The following is a 15,951-nucleotide window of genomic DNA, read 5'->3' on the forward strand; positions in this document are numbered from 1 at the left end:
TCACATGCTGAGTGATCACTGTGAAGGACGCGGAGATGCCACGTACAGCGTTATCATCACAAGACAGAGTAGGAAAGGAGTCTCACTTAGGATATCCATTTGGACGGCTGTTCTAATCGTGCAATATTCATATTTGTGGGGCATTCAGATGTGACAGTGGCGAAGTGTTGAATTGCATGGGTACGTCAGGGCAGACGTACTCTTCTACAAGTTTCTGGTCGACCACGTCTTACCACCACGAGGTAAGATCGCAGTTTCGTGCACAAAGCACTTTGTAACCCATTCACATCTGCACCTCTTCCTAGAACAAGAAATGGTCTCCCTGAAACATTGTGTATCATCCGACACAATTGGTAGGAGACCAGCAGCAGCCGTAGTAGGGTGCTGTGGCCAGGAAACATGCTCTGCTGATATATGGGGGTGTAAAGTGTTCAGTGATGAATAGCGGTTCTGCAGTACCTCGGAAGACCATCGTTGGAGATTGTGGCTGTTACCTGTGGAGAGTTCCCACATCCTGTGTTCTGGAGAGGCACAACTGTGCTGCTCTGGCTTATCCGGCTCCGCGGAAGTTGGATGCCCGTCAGACGTAACGGACGTAGATGGCCAGTCTCGCCGCAGCTCTGCGCTCGCAGCGGGAGCGTGCAACTCATCTCGAAGCGTGAATACGCCAGGCTATAGTGTTCATCATGGCCGATATAAACAAATCCCTCAAGGGAACGGTCAGTCAGTTCTGTACTCGCCTGTGATATTGTCATCGCTGACTATTGGATAACAACATCTCTTGGCACTTTGCCTTTTTCTTTGGTTGCGATTCGGTTTGCGTCTCTTTTTTCTCTTGGCCTGTTGACATCGTTGTGGTCAAAGTTTCCGCTTTACACTTCGTTGTTTACATAGGTTGCTTTGGTCTTGTCCTTGTCTGTATCCTGTCTGCCGTCAGTCAGCCGTTTTTAGCTCGGTTACCGCTTGGTATCTTGTTCTCCTCCTCAACCTTCCTCCCTGCTGCGTCAGGTATTTCCCTCCTGGGCTCAAACGCGTGGGCTGGTGTCCGGCCACCAACGAACACAGCAGTTACTCCTGTTGTCGTAGTGTAGGGAGCCATCAGGCATGACTTCAGACCAAGCCTGATAGTGATGGATGGGAGTCTGATGCCATAACGGTTTGTCACAAGCATCCTGCGTCCTCGTGCGTTACCTCTCACGCGACAGTATCATAGTACCGTTTTTCAATAGGATAATCCTGGTCAACTCGTGTCACGTGTCTGTTTGAGCTGTCTGAGTGATTTTGAGTTATTTCTGTAGCCAGCAAGATTACCAGTTAAGTCTCCGATAGAACACGTGTGGAACCAGTTCGGACGTCAACTCTGTGCCACTGCCAATATGCAGAATATCAAGGACTAGTTAGAATAACCGTGGACTAGTTTGCCTCAGGAGAGGACGCAACGGCTTTATGACACCCTTTCCAACCGAATCAGTGCGTGTATTCAGGCCAGAGTGGATGCAACGTCATACTGATAAGTTCTTCGTAAATCTGGTTAGATTTTATAGCCACTGAAATAACATCACACACCCTCTCAGCCAGAGAATTTTCAGTTTGTCTTCCTTCCTTCCTGAGTCCTTCACCTATTTGTCAGGCAGTGTATAAACACAAATCTTCCATGTGAATCAGTCTGTCTGTTAGTGAAAACCGTATCAAATTCCCTGTAGCAGTCCCTGAGGTTAACCTTCAAATACAGACAGGAAAACTAGTAATACAACGATGGAGAAGAAGATCCTAACACTAGGAAGAAGTTCTGCAAGATAAACGAAAATTTGCGTTTCTCCATCTTCAAGATAATGTCTATTCAAATTTCGCGCCAGTGTCATAAGAGTGGCACTAGTAGCGCCACTATGAGGATGTAAATAAGATCTGCTTTAAATATGCACTGCAACGGTAATGACTGTTAGTTGCCTTTGAGATTGGACATAATGAGCTGACCTTAGTCAAGAACGCATCTAAGATGATGAAGACGCCATTACCAACAGCTAACTGTCTTTGAACGAGGTCGTGTAACAGAGCTACGAGAAGCTGGATGTTCCTTCAGCGATACTGCAGAAAGTCTTGGCAGGAATGTAGCCACTGCACATGATTGCTGGATGCAGTGGTCACGGGAAGGTACGATCACAGAAATATCGGGTGACTCGGGCGTACACGTGGCACTACCGAGAGGAAGATCGTTATCTTCGTCGTATTGACACAACTAACTGTTGCAAATCGGTCATTTCAAGGACAGCTCCGACCCAGAAGCCTTGTAGCGTACATTCTTCCGACCTCAAATCACCGTCTTTTGCGACTTCAGTGGTGACCGGCAAGAGCCCATTGGAGGGCGGAATGGAGATCTGTTGTGTTTTCTGACGAAAGCCAGCTCTGCCTCGGTGCCAGTGGTGGCCGTTTGTTGTTTAGAGGGAGACCAGGTGAGGGCCTGCAACCAACCTGTCCGCTCACTAAACACATTGAACCTTCACCTAGAGTTATGGTCGGGGATGCGATTTCGTATGACGGCAGTAGCATTCTTGTGGTTGTCCCACGCATCCGCTTGCAGTCTGGTAATTTGACCAGTTGTGTTGCCATTCGTGAGCAGCATTCCAGGGAGTGTTATCTAAGAGGATAACGCGCGCCCACATACTGCTGTTGTAATCCAACATGATCTACAGAGTGTCCACAAGTTGCCTCGGCCTGGTCGATCACCAGATGTGTCTCCGATCGAGCACGTATGAGGCATAATCGAATGACAACTCCAGAGTCATCCACAACCAGCATTAATTGTTCAAATGGCTCTGAGCACTATGGGACTCAACTGCTGTGGTCATCAGTCCCCTAGAACTTAGAACTACTTAAACCTAACTAACCTAAGGACAACACACACATCCATGCCCGAGGCAGGATTCGAACCTGCGACCGTAGCAGTCGCACGGTTCCGGACTGCGCGGGCATTAATTGTCCATGTACCTATCCACCATGTGCAACAGGCATGGAACTCCATCCCACAAACTGACATCCGGCATCTGTGTGATGCAATGCACGCACGTTTCCATTCTTGCAGCCGACATTCTGGCGGTTACATCTGTTATACACTACCGGCCATTAAAATTGCTACACCACGAAAATGACGTGCTATAGACGCGAAATTTAACGGACAGGAAGAAGATGTTGTGATATGCAAATGATTAGCTTCTCAGAGCATTCACACAAGGTTGGCGCCGGTGGTGACACCTACAACATGCTGACATGAGGAAAGTTTCCAACCGATTTCTCATACACAAACAGCAGTTGACCGGCGTTGCCTAGTGAAACGTTGTTGTGATGCCTCGCGTAAGGTGAAGAAATGCGTAGCATCACGTTTCCGAATTTGATAAAGGTCGGATTGTAGCCTATCGCCATTGCGGTTTATCGTATCACGACATTCCTGCTCGCATTGGTCGAGATCCAATGACTGTTAGCAGAATATGGAATCGGTGGGTTCAGAAGGGTAATACGGAACGCCGTGCTGGATCCCAACGGCCTCGTATCACTAGCAGTGGAGATGACAGCCATCTTATCCGCATGGCTGTAACGGATCGTGCAGCCTCGTCTCGATCACTGAGTCAACAGATGGGGACGTTTGCAAGACAACGGCCATCTACACGAACAGTTCGACGACGTTTGCAGCAGCATGGACTATCAGCTCGGAGACCATGGCTGCGGTTACCCTTGACGCTGCATCACAGACAGGAGCGCCTGCGATGGTGTACTCAACGACGAACCTGCGTGCGCGAATGGCAAAATGTCATTTTTCGGTTGGATCCAGGTTCTGTTTACAGCATCATGATGGACGCATCCGTGTTTAGCGACATCACGGTGAACGCACATTGGAAGCGTGTAATCGCCATCACCATACTGGCGTATCACCAGGCGTCATGGTATGGGGTACCATTGGTTACAGTCTCGGTCACCTCTTGTTCGCATTGACGGCACTTTGAACAGTGGACGTTACATTACAGATGTGTGGCTCTACCCTTCTTTCGATCCCTGCGAAACCCTATATTTCAGCAGGATAATGCACGACCACATTTTGCAGGGTCTGTACGGGCTTTTCTGGATACAGAAAATGTTCGACTGCTGCACATTCTCCAGATCTCTCTCCAATTGAAAACGTCTGGTCAATGGTGGCCGAGCAACTGGCTCGTCACAATACGCCAGTCACTACTATTGATGAACTGTGGTATCGTGTTGAAGCTGCATGGGCAGCTGTACCTATACACGCCATACAAGCTCTGTTTGACTCAATGCCCAGGCGTATCAAGGCCGTTATTACGGCCACAGGTGGTTGTTCTGGGCACTGATTTCTCAGGATCTATGCACCCAAATTGCATGAAACTGTATATTCTAGTATAATATATTTGTCCAATGAATACCCGTTTATTGGCGACATTTCTTCTTGGTGTAGCAATTTTAATGGCCAGTAGTGTATCTTACCCAGATAAATGTATTCACGAAATTTCATTACTCTACATTAGTGATTTCTTGGTGTTGGAATTTTTTTCGTCGATGTACGCATAGCTTTGTTATGATTTTGGCAGGTGGTGCTGGGCGGCGGGCGGCGACACTGGCTGCCGAGGGAGGCGCGCGACCCGGAGCTGGACGCTGAGGAGGGCCGCCGGCTGGACGGCCGCAACCTGATCGAGGACTGGCTGCGCGACAAGAAGCGGCGCGGCCTGCGCGCCGCCTATGCCTGGAACCGCCAGCAGCTCAACCGGCTCGCGCGCACTCCGCTGGACCACCTCATAGGTCAGGTTCCACCATTCTCTGCACGTCTACGCCTTCTCAGCTCAGTAACACGTATAACATCCATCAAGTTTACGAAAGTGCATTACGCTCTTCCTTTTCTCTCGTGTGACTGCTTTCCTTGTGAGACGAGGAAAGAACAGAGCCCGACTATACTCAGAAACAAGCAGCAAGCACAAAATGCAGGAACATAGTATCACGAATACTGGAACTAGTTCGTACGAGAGACGGTTTCAATGTTCAAACAGAGGCTGACGAGCGGTTTGAAGGTTATTCAAAAATGTTCAAATGTGTGTGAAATCTTATGGGACTTAACTGCTAAGGTTATGAGTCCCAAAGCTTACACACTAATTAACCTAAGTTATCCTAAGGACAAACACACACACACCCATGCCCGAGGGAGGACTCGAACCTCCGTCGGGACCAGCCGCACAGTCCATGACTGCAGCGCCTCAGACCGTTCGGCTAATTCTGCGCGGCGAAGGTTATTAATATGGCCATAGTAGATATGTATTCGTTCTGTGACTATTATGAGTAAATTCTTTGTTTTGTAAGACTATAAGTAACGATATTTTTTTATTTATTACAAGTTATTTGTTACAAGCTACGAACACCAAGCAGTATTAACACTTTGCACGCACGTCTCGTACAAATTTATGCGCTTGGCGCCGGCAGCGCTATTTCGGATTACTTGGCTTGCCGCCGGCCGCTAGTCACCTTTCCGCTGATGACCAGCTTCAAACACATTGACTTTTGCGCGCTTTAATTTTTCCGGAAACTCTTTATTTTGCCTCATCGTTCCACAAACTCGAATTTTCTTTTCAAGTAATTTCTCTGCAAGTTCTACACTGTTATAAGAATTATCCATGTAGAGGTGATGTCATTTTCCATAAGAAGGTGTCTTTAATTCCATCACTGTTTTTGGTAATGGTTGGCCAGCGCCGGAAAATATCTTGAATGAGGAAATGTATCACGTACTCGAATCACACAGCATCCGAATGAGTATGCCATATTTCGTGCCGGCCGGTGTGGCCGTGCGGTTCTAGGCGCTTCAGTCTGGAACCGCGTGACCGCTCCGGTCGCAGGTTCGAATCCTGCCTCGGGCATGGATGTGTGTGATGTCCTTAGGTTAGTTAGGTTTAAGTAGTTCTAAGTTCTAGGGGACTGATGACCACAGATGTTAAGTCCCATAGTGCTCAGAGCCATTTGAACCATTTTTGAACCATATTTCGTAATTTTAGACGGATTGTAAAAATGATTCAAATGGCTCTGAGCACTATGCGACTTAACTTCTGAGGTTATCAGTCGCCTAGAACTTAGAACTAATTAAACTTAACTAATGTAAGGACATCACACACATCCATGCCCGAGGCAGGATTCGAACCTGCTACCGTAGCGGTCGCTCGGTTCCAGACTGTAGCGCCTAGAACCGCACGGCCACTGCGGCCGGCAGACGGATTGTAAACTTTAACTTCCACGCCACGGTATCATTCCTTCATCAATTGAGATGTTTTGACTTAGATTAAACGTTTCTTTAAACTTTTTGGAAAAATAATCAATTACGAATTGCACTTTGAAAAACCGGTCGGCATTATCCGGCTTATTGTTGTTGTCGGAAAAATGTAAAAATGATAATATTCGCCTGAATCGGTTGCGGGACATCGTTTTGCGAAATATCGGTGTCTATCAACAGATTCGTTGACCAGTAATCATCGATCCTTGCTTTTTTACAATTCCCATAAGGATAGCAAGCTCAAACTATTTTCTAAGTTCGGGTTCCGTAACGTCGACAAATTTGGCGTTTTTTAAATCCAATTTCCTAATATTGCAATTTTGACTGTAATACTTGTTAGTTTCGTTGCTCATATATTCAAGTAGATCGTTCCCAATATACAATTCTATGATATCCATGGCGCTCTGTGTATCTTTGGGAAATATGTGTGGACCCGGAGATCCTTCAAACTTATTATTGGTCCTCATTAAATCACAGTCTGTCTTCTTCGTCTGATTCATCCGCATCAGTTGGCAACCGTAACGTTCGCCGAATTCTTCTCGGACGTGTTTCACTATCTCCCGACGATCCTGCTTCACTTTAATTTTTTTGATATCCAATGTCTTCTTCCCAATCGGCCAAGTCGTCCGGAACGTCAGACAAGACGACCGCGCATTCATGGTAAATAATCGTATGGTCTCTTTCGCCTGCCAAGATAAAAGTGCACAAGTATTTACAAAAACAAAAAAAAAAACAAAAAACTTGTTTACGTGTGTAACTTATTGTTACCTAAACAAAACACCAACAGAATGAAAAAGATACTAAAGTGCTGTCACCAGCCACTGCGCGATACTATATTCACGACACCAGTGTGGTGTCGCCGGCCGTTGACCGCTATTTCGCGCACGACACCACTGTGTTGTCGCCGGTCAGCAAAGTGTTAATTGAATGTATCTGCTTCTTCTGTAGTGATCAGTCCAGGGATTGATTGGCAGCAGTTAAGTTGGCAGCATATCACCACTCCTCACTACCTTCTGATTTCCTCTTGATTTCTGCGTCGTCCTTACATCCACACATCTATTTACCTTCATCGTGGTCTTCCTTTAGAACTCCTCCAATTAACATACCCATGCATTGTTCTGTTCAGGAGTCCTTCGGGTCTCATTAGATGATTAATCAGTTGCAGTCATCTTTTGAGAATTGACTTCCGCAGGATTCTGGCTCTGAGCACTATGGGACTCAACTGCTGTGGTCATCAGTCCCTTAGAACTTAGAACTACTTAAACCTAACTAACCTAAGGACATCACTCACATCCATGCCCGAGGCAGGATTCGAACCTGCAACCGTAGCAGTCGCCCGGTTCCGGACTGCGCGCCTAGAACCGCGAGACCACTGCGGCCGGCCGCAGGATTCTCTACTCACCCAAAGTTATTGGGTCCTCTTCGTTCGAACCATGTTAGTCGATTTTATTTTGAGTATGAGTCTATAACACCAACTCTCTAACGGATTTAATTTCTTCTCTTCCTCAGTCTCCAGAGTTCGTGTGTCGTAACCATAGCATGCCACAGTCCAAACATAGGCTTTGAGAAACCTTTTCGTGATTTGAAGGCTGGTGCGTTTTGACGTCAATCTTGTTGAAGACACCTTTTGCTTGAGCAGTTCCATTTCTGACATCCTTTTTTCTCTGTTCGTGCCAGTAGGTCTTTCTTCTAAACAAGTTCATAAGTCAACTTCCGCAATTAGTTCGTTACCCACGTCAATTTGAATTTAGGTTTTCATCTTCTTTATGACATGCCATTTTCTTATTTTAGATGCATGCATATAAAAACAAAAATTACAATATTAACTACACTGCCAGAAAAAATGAACATCACCCAGTACAGGGTTATTTCACTGACCAATGATGAGACAGGTAGTACATCATCGTCGGAGTATATGATAACAAACTGAAACCAAAGGAAACACACAAGTCGCAGTGAACGGTGCCAAAACAGGCACGCCAATACACAGTGTACCCCCTCGCTCTTCTGGCGTCAACGCAAGCGTGCATTCTCGCATGAAAACGTTCATAAAGCTGCTGAATGTCATCCTTTGATAGACTGTCGCCACAATCTTGCACCTTTTGTTGCAATTCAGTAATAGTTCTTGCAAGCTCTGGAGAGCGAGTAAGCTTCTCCTTCGTCATGTCCCATATATCTTGAACTGGCGAGAGATCTGGTGATAAGGGAGTTGTACATCACGAAGAGCACGTTGCTTCGCTGCAGCAGTATGTGGACGTGATTTTTCCTGCTCAAAAAGCGTATCACCTTCCCTTACAAGAAACGAGAGTAGCACAAGGATAACAACCTGTGCAGTGTAGCGGGTACTGGTTAATTTACGCTGCAGGAACACCAAATGTGACCGCGAGTTGCAACTGATGCCCCCAAATGCCTGCGGTGTAACCTGTTTGTTGTGAGCGATTGCACCCCGGAATAGTCCGCTCACCATGTCTATGACGTGCACATGCATGTCCATAACACGCATGCTTACAGAACCTACTCTCATCGCTGACGACCACAGAACGCCATCCCACTCTCCAGTTGACTCTTGCACGACACCAGGGTAGCCGTTCTTGGCGGTGTCGTGTTGCCTGGCCACAGACACACGTGATCATAGTCCTTCCGCAAGCAGACAGTTCTCATTGGTCCTCACACAGCACGTGCAACATGTGGCCAGATTTCTTCGCTTGATGATGTCGGCCTGACACAGCTGCACGCACAATGCGACGATTTTGACGTGCGTCTGTACTACACGGACATCCAGAACCTGGTCTACAGGTGTGGAAATATTCCATACACCACCGTTGAAAGCAGCGACGTGTCACCGATACAATGCAACCAACATGTGCAGTAATCCCGATTCGTCCATCCACCCTACCGCAGGGCCAAATTGCGACACCGTGCAAACAACTGAACTTGTTCGTCGGCGGGGCATGATTGTTGCAAACACTGTTCTTCTCTAAACTCAGCACTGTTCCTACTTGCGGAATCTAAACAAAGGTAGCACGGCCAGGCCTCTTGAATGCCACCTGATCGCCGATGGCAATCACGAGTGAACCAAAAACCCATCAGAATGCACATATTACCCCTGGTGCCACTGAATACAGCCCTGCCTAATCTTAACGTAATCTTTTCTTTTGAGAAAATCGGCTGCGGGAGCGTGGGTTTGGGGCGTGAGTGGGGGAGGGGGTGACACTAAAACAGAAATGTGGCAACACAATAAGAAATAACCAGTAACATTTATTAACAGTGTGTTACAAAATGATACTTAACTTGGTTACAGTCTGATGGGTGGTACTGGATGTCCTATACTTAATACAACGAAATCTAAATAACTTCTGTGTCTCTTGGCAGTCTATGTTATTTTCACGATTTATTTATTTTATTTATTCGTATGGCTAACATGGACATTTTACAGTCTTGTTTAAGAACTTCATGTATAAAAGGTTAAAAAACACAAAAATATACGTAATATAAACAAGTAAACAAACAATCGAGAGAAAATATTTTAACTTAATATCTAGGGCTCTACAGTTCTTTGTGTCACCAAATGCAGCTCGCTGAGTCCATAAGGAAATTTTCATAGTATACACACTTCAATCAGGTGCCGCATAGTTTGCACAGAATCACCACAATCACACACCGGTGCATCTTTGGACCCCCATTTATACAAAGAGGCACCACATCTTCCATGCCCTGTACGGAATCGATTAAGGGGTGTCCATAGTTATCTGGGAAGAACAAATCCATTCACACCTCTGTTAAGGTTAGTTATGAGATGAGAATTAGTCGGAGGAAACTTCTGCGCCGGCCGCGGTGGTCTCGCGGTTCTAGGCGCGCAGTCCGGAACCGTGGGACTTCTACGGTCGCAGGTTCGAATCCTGCCTCGGGCATGGATGTGTGTGATGTCCTTAGGTTAGTTAGGTTTCAGTAGTTCTAAGTTCTAGGGGACTGATAACCATAGCAGTTGAGTCCCATACTGCTCAGAGCCATTTGAACCATTTGAAACTTCTGCAAAACCTCTTTCCACTCTTGACAAACATCATACTCAAGAGTCTCTGGTAATCCATCAAGTGGGACTGCAGCCAGACACGTATTACTTGAATAATGACAAATCCAGCGGCTGTATTTGAATCTAACGTCGTTGATTCGTTTTAAAATATGCTCTCAGTTTCGACACCACTTGGTGTCATCTTCAGGCCCTTCCATATGGAAACTACGTAGCATGACAGAAGAGTATGTGTAACTACACATACGCTACCATAAACTAAGAAACGCTCATACGGAAACCCAGCAGAATAAAATTAAGGACATGTACGAATTAACACACAATAACAGGACAAAGAACTCCAAAGATCCCATAATAATGAGAACCCAGGTAATAACTTAAGCAAACGTGACAAATGTCGAGCGAATCCGTATACGTCCCAGAAAAAAACTTATGGCGCACAGTTTGGTTACACTGGTGTACTGCTACCATGGTGTGGTTTAGGTGTGCATAGATGTAAAATATGCATTATGCGTTTCGTCTGGGACGTGTACGGATGCCCTCGACGTTTGTCAAGTTTGCGTAAGTTATTACCTGGGTTTCCATCATTATGGAATCTTCGGAGTTGGCTCTGAGCACTATGGGACTCAACTGCTGAGGTTATTAGTCCCCTAGAACTTAGAACTAGTTAAACCTAACTAACCTAAGGACATCACAAACATCCATGCCCGAGGCAGGATTCGAACCTGCGACCGTAGCGGTCTTGCGGTTCCAGACTGCAGCGCCTTTAACCGCACGGCCACTTCGGCCGGCTTCTTCGGAGTTCTTTGTCATGTAACTGTATACTAATATGCACATGTTCTTGGTTTTATTTTGCTGGGTTTGTATATGGGTTTTTCTTAGTTTATGGTCCAGTATGTGTAGTTGCACATAGGGGCCTACTGGTTTTACTGATTGACTTTTGTCATGTTACTCATTATAGCCTTTTGTTACATGTAAATAGTGACTTTGCCACATAAGATGTTCCTCGGCAATAATTCGTCGACGCATATTATGTATGCCACTTTAACCCTATGGATACATATTGACAGTGGCTGTTAGAGATGTATGTGGCTGTGATCACGTTGCTGCTGTAGCTCTTTGTACGTATGGGTTCTTCTCAAGTCCATTACGTTATAACAATACCATATTTTTATTACATAATTTTATGATGTGATTTATCTTTTTTTAGTCATAAACTATGATTTATGTTGTCTGTGTTCTCATACCCTTCGTCATGTTATGTATGTTTCCATATGCAGGGCTGAAGGTGACACCATGTGGTGTCGAAACTGGTAGCATGTTTAAAATAATGAACGACGTTAGATTCAAATACAGCCGCTGGTTTTGTCATTGTTCACGAGAGGAACCTCTTGCGTTGGCCAGGGTGGTTTTCTAGATTTGAGTGTGCTGGCAGGTGCGTTCTGTAGTTGATTTCATAGAAGTAAGTTCTGGTGAGTGAAACACTTATGGAACTCTCTTACTGCTGCTGATTCTCATCATATTGATGGAAGTGCAGTTGAATACGGTTTAGCAACAGTCTTTCTAGTAGTTTATAAACTACACTAAGTAGTGATATGGCTCTGTAATGTGCTGCTTCGTTGCCATGTTTAACAGGTTTTTTGACAGCATTATCTTTGCAGCCCTAAATTTTGTTGGAAATTTTTCCAGTGATCAGTATTATAATATAGTTGTAACAGCCACTGCTTCGTTTTAGGGCCAGCGTTTTTCAGGAACTCGGATATATTTCCTCGAAACCAGCCGCTTTGTTTGTACGCACACTTGCCTAAGCTTCCTCCAGCTCATCGGTTCTGTACTCGTCTGGGACCTCCGGATGGGAGACTAACTGAGAGCGTTTGGATGATAACTGTGTCTTCACAAGCCTAGTGCTGTTCTTCGTCTTTCTGCTTCAGAGTTCTGCAATAAGCATGTCGCGACTTCGTTTGGTGTGATGTTGTGTTGGCATCTCTCAGGCCCAGAATCTGCACTCAATTTCTTCATTCGCTGCCACGCATTTCGACTCGAATGGGTGAAGTCAGGGCTCTCTATAGCTTCTTGCCACTTCCTTCTTCTATGGTCATTCAGTGTTTGAAGAAGTTCGACTGATGTTTTATTTGAATAAGTAAGTTGATATTCCTCGTATAGCTCATCACACTCGTAGGACCATCCTGGGATGTATTGTTTCCTCTGGCTGTCGTTCTTTCTGCTACCTCTTTGACAGCTTTAGTAAATCTGTCATACTTCTTAATATGCACAGGGATGAAATCAACAACTCCAACTAGCTTTAGCAGATGAATTTACTAACGGTATCTAGATGACATAATCAATGAAAATCGGCCTATGTTGGCTGTGTGGCAGAGAGTCTATAACTTTCCTGTTTCCCAGTTCACTTCCATTAGCTTGGCCGGTAGTGATAAAGCGTAAGTCTGGTAATCAGTCTTTCTGCCATCTTGCCGATCGGAAAGTTGCTTTGTCCTTTGCACTAAAAACTAAATACAGAGCGTTCAAGGACAGCCAAACCATTTAAGATGCCGGCCGCTGTGGCCGAGTGGTTCTAGGCGCTTCAGTCTGGAACCGCGCGACTGCTACGGTCGCAGATTCGAATCCTGCCTCATCATGGATGTGTGTGATGTCCTTAGGTTAGTTAGGTTTAAGTAGTTCTAAGTCTAGGGGACTGATGACCTGAGATGTTAAGTCCCATAGTGCTCAGAGCCATTTGAACCATTTAAGATGTTGCCATTTATATCATTATCCTTACATCCCCAAGCATGGTGGTGCCTACTGAAGTCTCAAACATAGGTGGCAGGGTCAGTAAGAAGTCTGAATGGGGCTGTAAACCAGACCACTATTGGAGGTTTGTAGATGTTGATAATAGTAGTCACATATGTCATCAGTGCCAAGATAAAACTGTTGTCTGTAGAGTCCTTGGAAACCATTCTGTAATCAGTTATTGTCACCCTAACTATATTGCTATTCAGTACACATGGTGTTCGTCTTGACGAGCATCTACCAGTTTATATCCTGGGATTTTTCCTCTGGTTTGGAGATCACTGTCATCTTTTGTGTACATTTCTGGTAGAGTAATTATGTCCATATTGTTCTCACAACACATACATGAGAGATATTCACATTTGCTTTTACAGATTCCTACGATATTCAGGTCACTGATCTTCAATGTTGTACCTGTTGTCAGAATTTTCGAGTCTTGAGAGAGCCCATTTGAATTTAATGTTGTACTGGCCATGTTTTCTGTGTTGCATAGCCGGTTGGAAAGATTAGCCAGTAAACCACTCTTACCCAGTATATGATAATACGTTTAGATATTTTTCGGGGAGACTACTTCCTTGTGACCCGTTTTCACGATGACTACATATAAAATGGAGACACTCGTGATTACCCTGTTACTCTGTAAGTAGGAACTGTTAAGCTGTTGCTTGGAACTGGAAGGCGCAAGGCGAGTGGTTATGCCTGTGAGGTGGCGCCGTGTTGTGGTAATTCGATGTGCACCCTTAAGAATGATACAATAAATCCCTCCTCTTGTAGAGAGGGGGGGGGGAGGAGGTGATAAGGCCGTCTAGCTTCCTGCTTCCTTGCTTACCGGTGTACGTATTCGGTGGGCGCTTATATGTAGCTTCCTCTGGCATTTTCTACATCTACATCTACATGATTACTCTGCAATTCACATTTAAGTGCTTGGCAGAGGGTTCATCGAACCACAATCATACTATCTCTCTACCATTCCACTCCCGAACAGCGCGCGGGGAAAACGAACACCTAAACCTTTCTGTTCGAGCTATGATTTCTCTTATTTTATTTTGATGATCATTCCAACCTATGTAGGTTGGGCTCAACAAAATATTTTCGCATTCGGAAGAGAAAGTTGGTGATTGAAATTTCGTAAACAGATCTCGCCGCGACGAAAAACGTCTTTGCTTTAATGACCTCCATCCCAACTCGCGTATCATATCTGCCACACTCTCTCCCCTGTTACGTGATAATACAAAACGAGCTGCCCTTTTTTGCACCCTCTCGATGTCCTCCGTCAATCCCACCTGGTAAGGATCCCACACCGCGCAGCAGTATTCTAACAGAGGACGAACGAGTGTAGTGCTCTGCCAAGCACTTAAATGTGAATTGCAGAGTAATCATGTAGATGTAGATTTTCCTGTGGCACCGTGGGAAACCCACCCAAAACCAACAAGTATTGCACTTCACGTTAAAAGAAGATGCACTTGTCTTCGTTGCATTTCAAATTAGCCGCTTGTAGAATCATGAAAACAGATTCCAATTCTGTAAGAGATCCTCCGGAGCTGTGCCTGGCTATTCCGAAGGGTAACCTTTTGTAATAGTAGATACCAAACGGAGTATTTACCACTATAAATTTCTGTGTGTCTTCTCCAAAGGGATTTGCGAATATGCTTCGTTAAGATCTATCTTGGCAAAATACACACAACCAACTAATTTTGAAATCACTTCTTTTAGTTTAGGATATGAATCAATCAGAGACTGAGAATTAACCATCGCTTTGAAATCTCCAGAATTGCAAAGTGAGCCATGTGGTTTCTGTACAACTGCGATTGGTATTGCCATTGGCTACTGGTTATAGCTTCGATACCCTCATTCTGTTCCTGATGGTCGTGTTACTGCTTTGCCTTACCTTTTAATGTTCGTTATTGTCCTGTCATCTGTCATTGGGGTGGGAGAGCAGAGTAATTTGTTGGAATGTGTGGTTGATTTACAAGACTATTGTGACCACTCGAACGAAGTTATGGGAAGGGAACAGAGGTAGTTTATTTAGATAAACAGAGTCAACTACTCGCGGGATGGGGACGGCGAACTTGGGTTTCGTTGGGAATCGTTTGGCTTTGCATTTGTGAGAATATGATTGATGGGCTCCATTGCAAGTATTACAGGTGAAAGACAGTTTAAGGTTGGTGCAATTTCTATGTAGACATTGGGTCTTTCAGTGAAGTGGGTTTCTGCTGTTGTATGTATGATACGGTAAGTGAATCCATGGTTATTGTGGATTCGGATCAAAGTGCAGATTGCCAGGTAAGGGTTCGAATTTCCTTTCTGTGTGACGTCATCTACTGTGGTCTCGGAATCAGCTCCTTTGACCATAGACATGACGGGCGGCGGATGGTGTGTGGAAGATGGTTGTTTGGGACGACGAACAGACAAGAGGGTAACGTTGGCGTGGGTCCCAAAAGTGGGATGTTCTCGGAGGATTTGTGAATGAAGGTTGGAATTGAAGGATTTTGTAAGGAGAGAAATTGGTTTCGTAGGGGACACTGGCTGAGGAGAGTGGGCAGATGTGTTGGTTGGCAGATTAGAGGATATGGGTTGGTTGAATGTTGTGTAATGACACTGGTACTCGTGATTGAGGTAGTAATGGTGATGACAGAGGCGCTTGCACTGTTTATTGTGATGGTGATGGTGATGGTGATGGTGATGGTGCACGAGATGGAGCTGGATACAGTGCTGGCATTGCTACTGGTGCTGGTGGTGCAGGTGTTGATGCTTCTATAAGTGATATTACTAAAAAAATATGTCATGCTAACGTGGTTGTTGTGTTTGTGGTTGGTGGTTGCTG

General features: G+C 45.2%; 1 protein-coding gene across 1 annotated transcript in view; it reads left to right on the top strand.

The window, feature by feature from the left end:
- Positions 1-15,951, top strand: part of LOC126249419 (alkaline phosphatase, tissue-nonspecific isozyme-like) — a 592,519-nt gene that overhangs the window by 349,153 nt on the left and 227,415 nt on the right. The window contains exon 4 of the mRNA XM_049951072.1: positions 4,596-4,803. Coding sequence (XP_049807029.1) covers positions 4,596-4,803 — 208 coding nt within the window. The remainder of the gene's footprint in view (positions 1-4,595; positions 4,804-15,951) is intronic.

The sequence above is a fragment of the Schistocerca nitens genome, chromosome 3 (genome assembly GCF_023898315.1).
Source record: "Schistocerca nitens isolate TAMUIC-IGC-003100 chromosome 3, iqSchNite1.1, whole genome shotgun sequence".
NCBI lineage: Eukaryota > Metazoa > Arthropoda > Insecta > Orthoptera > Acrididae > Schistocerca > Schistocerca nitens.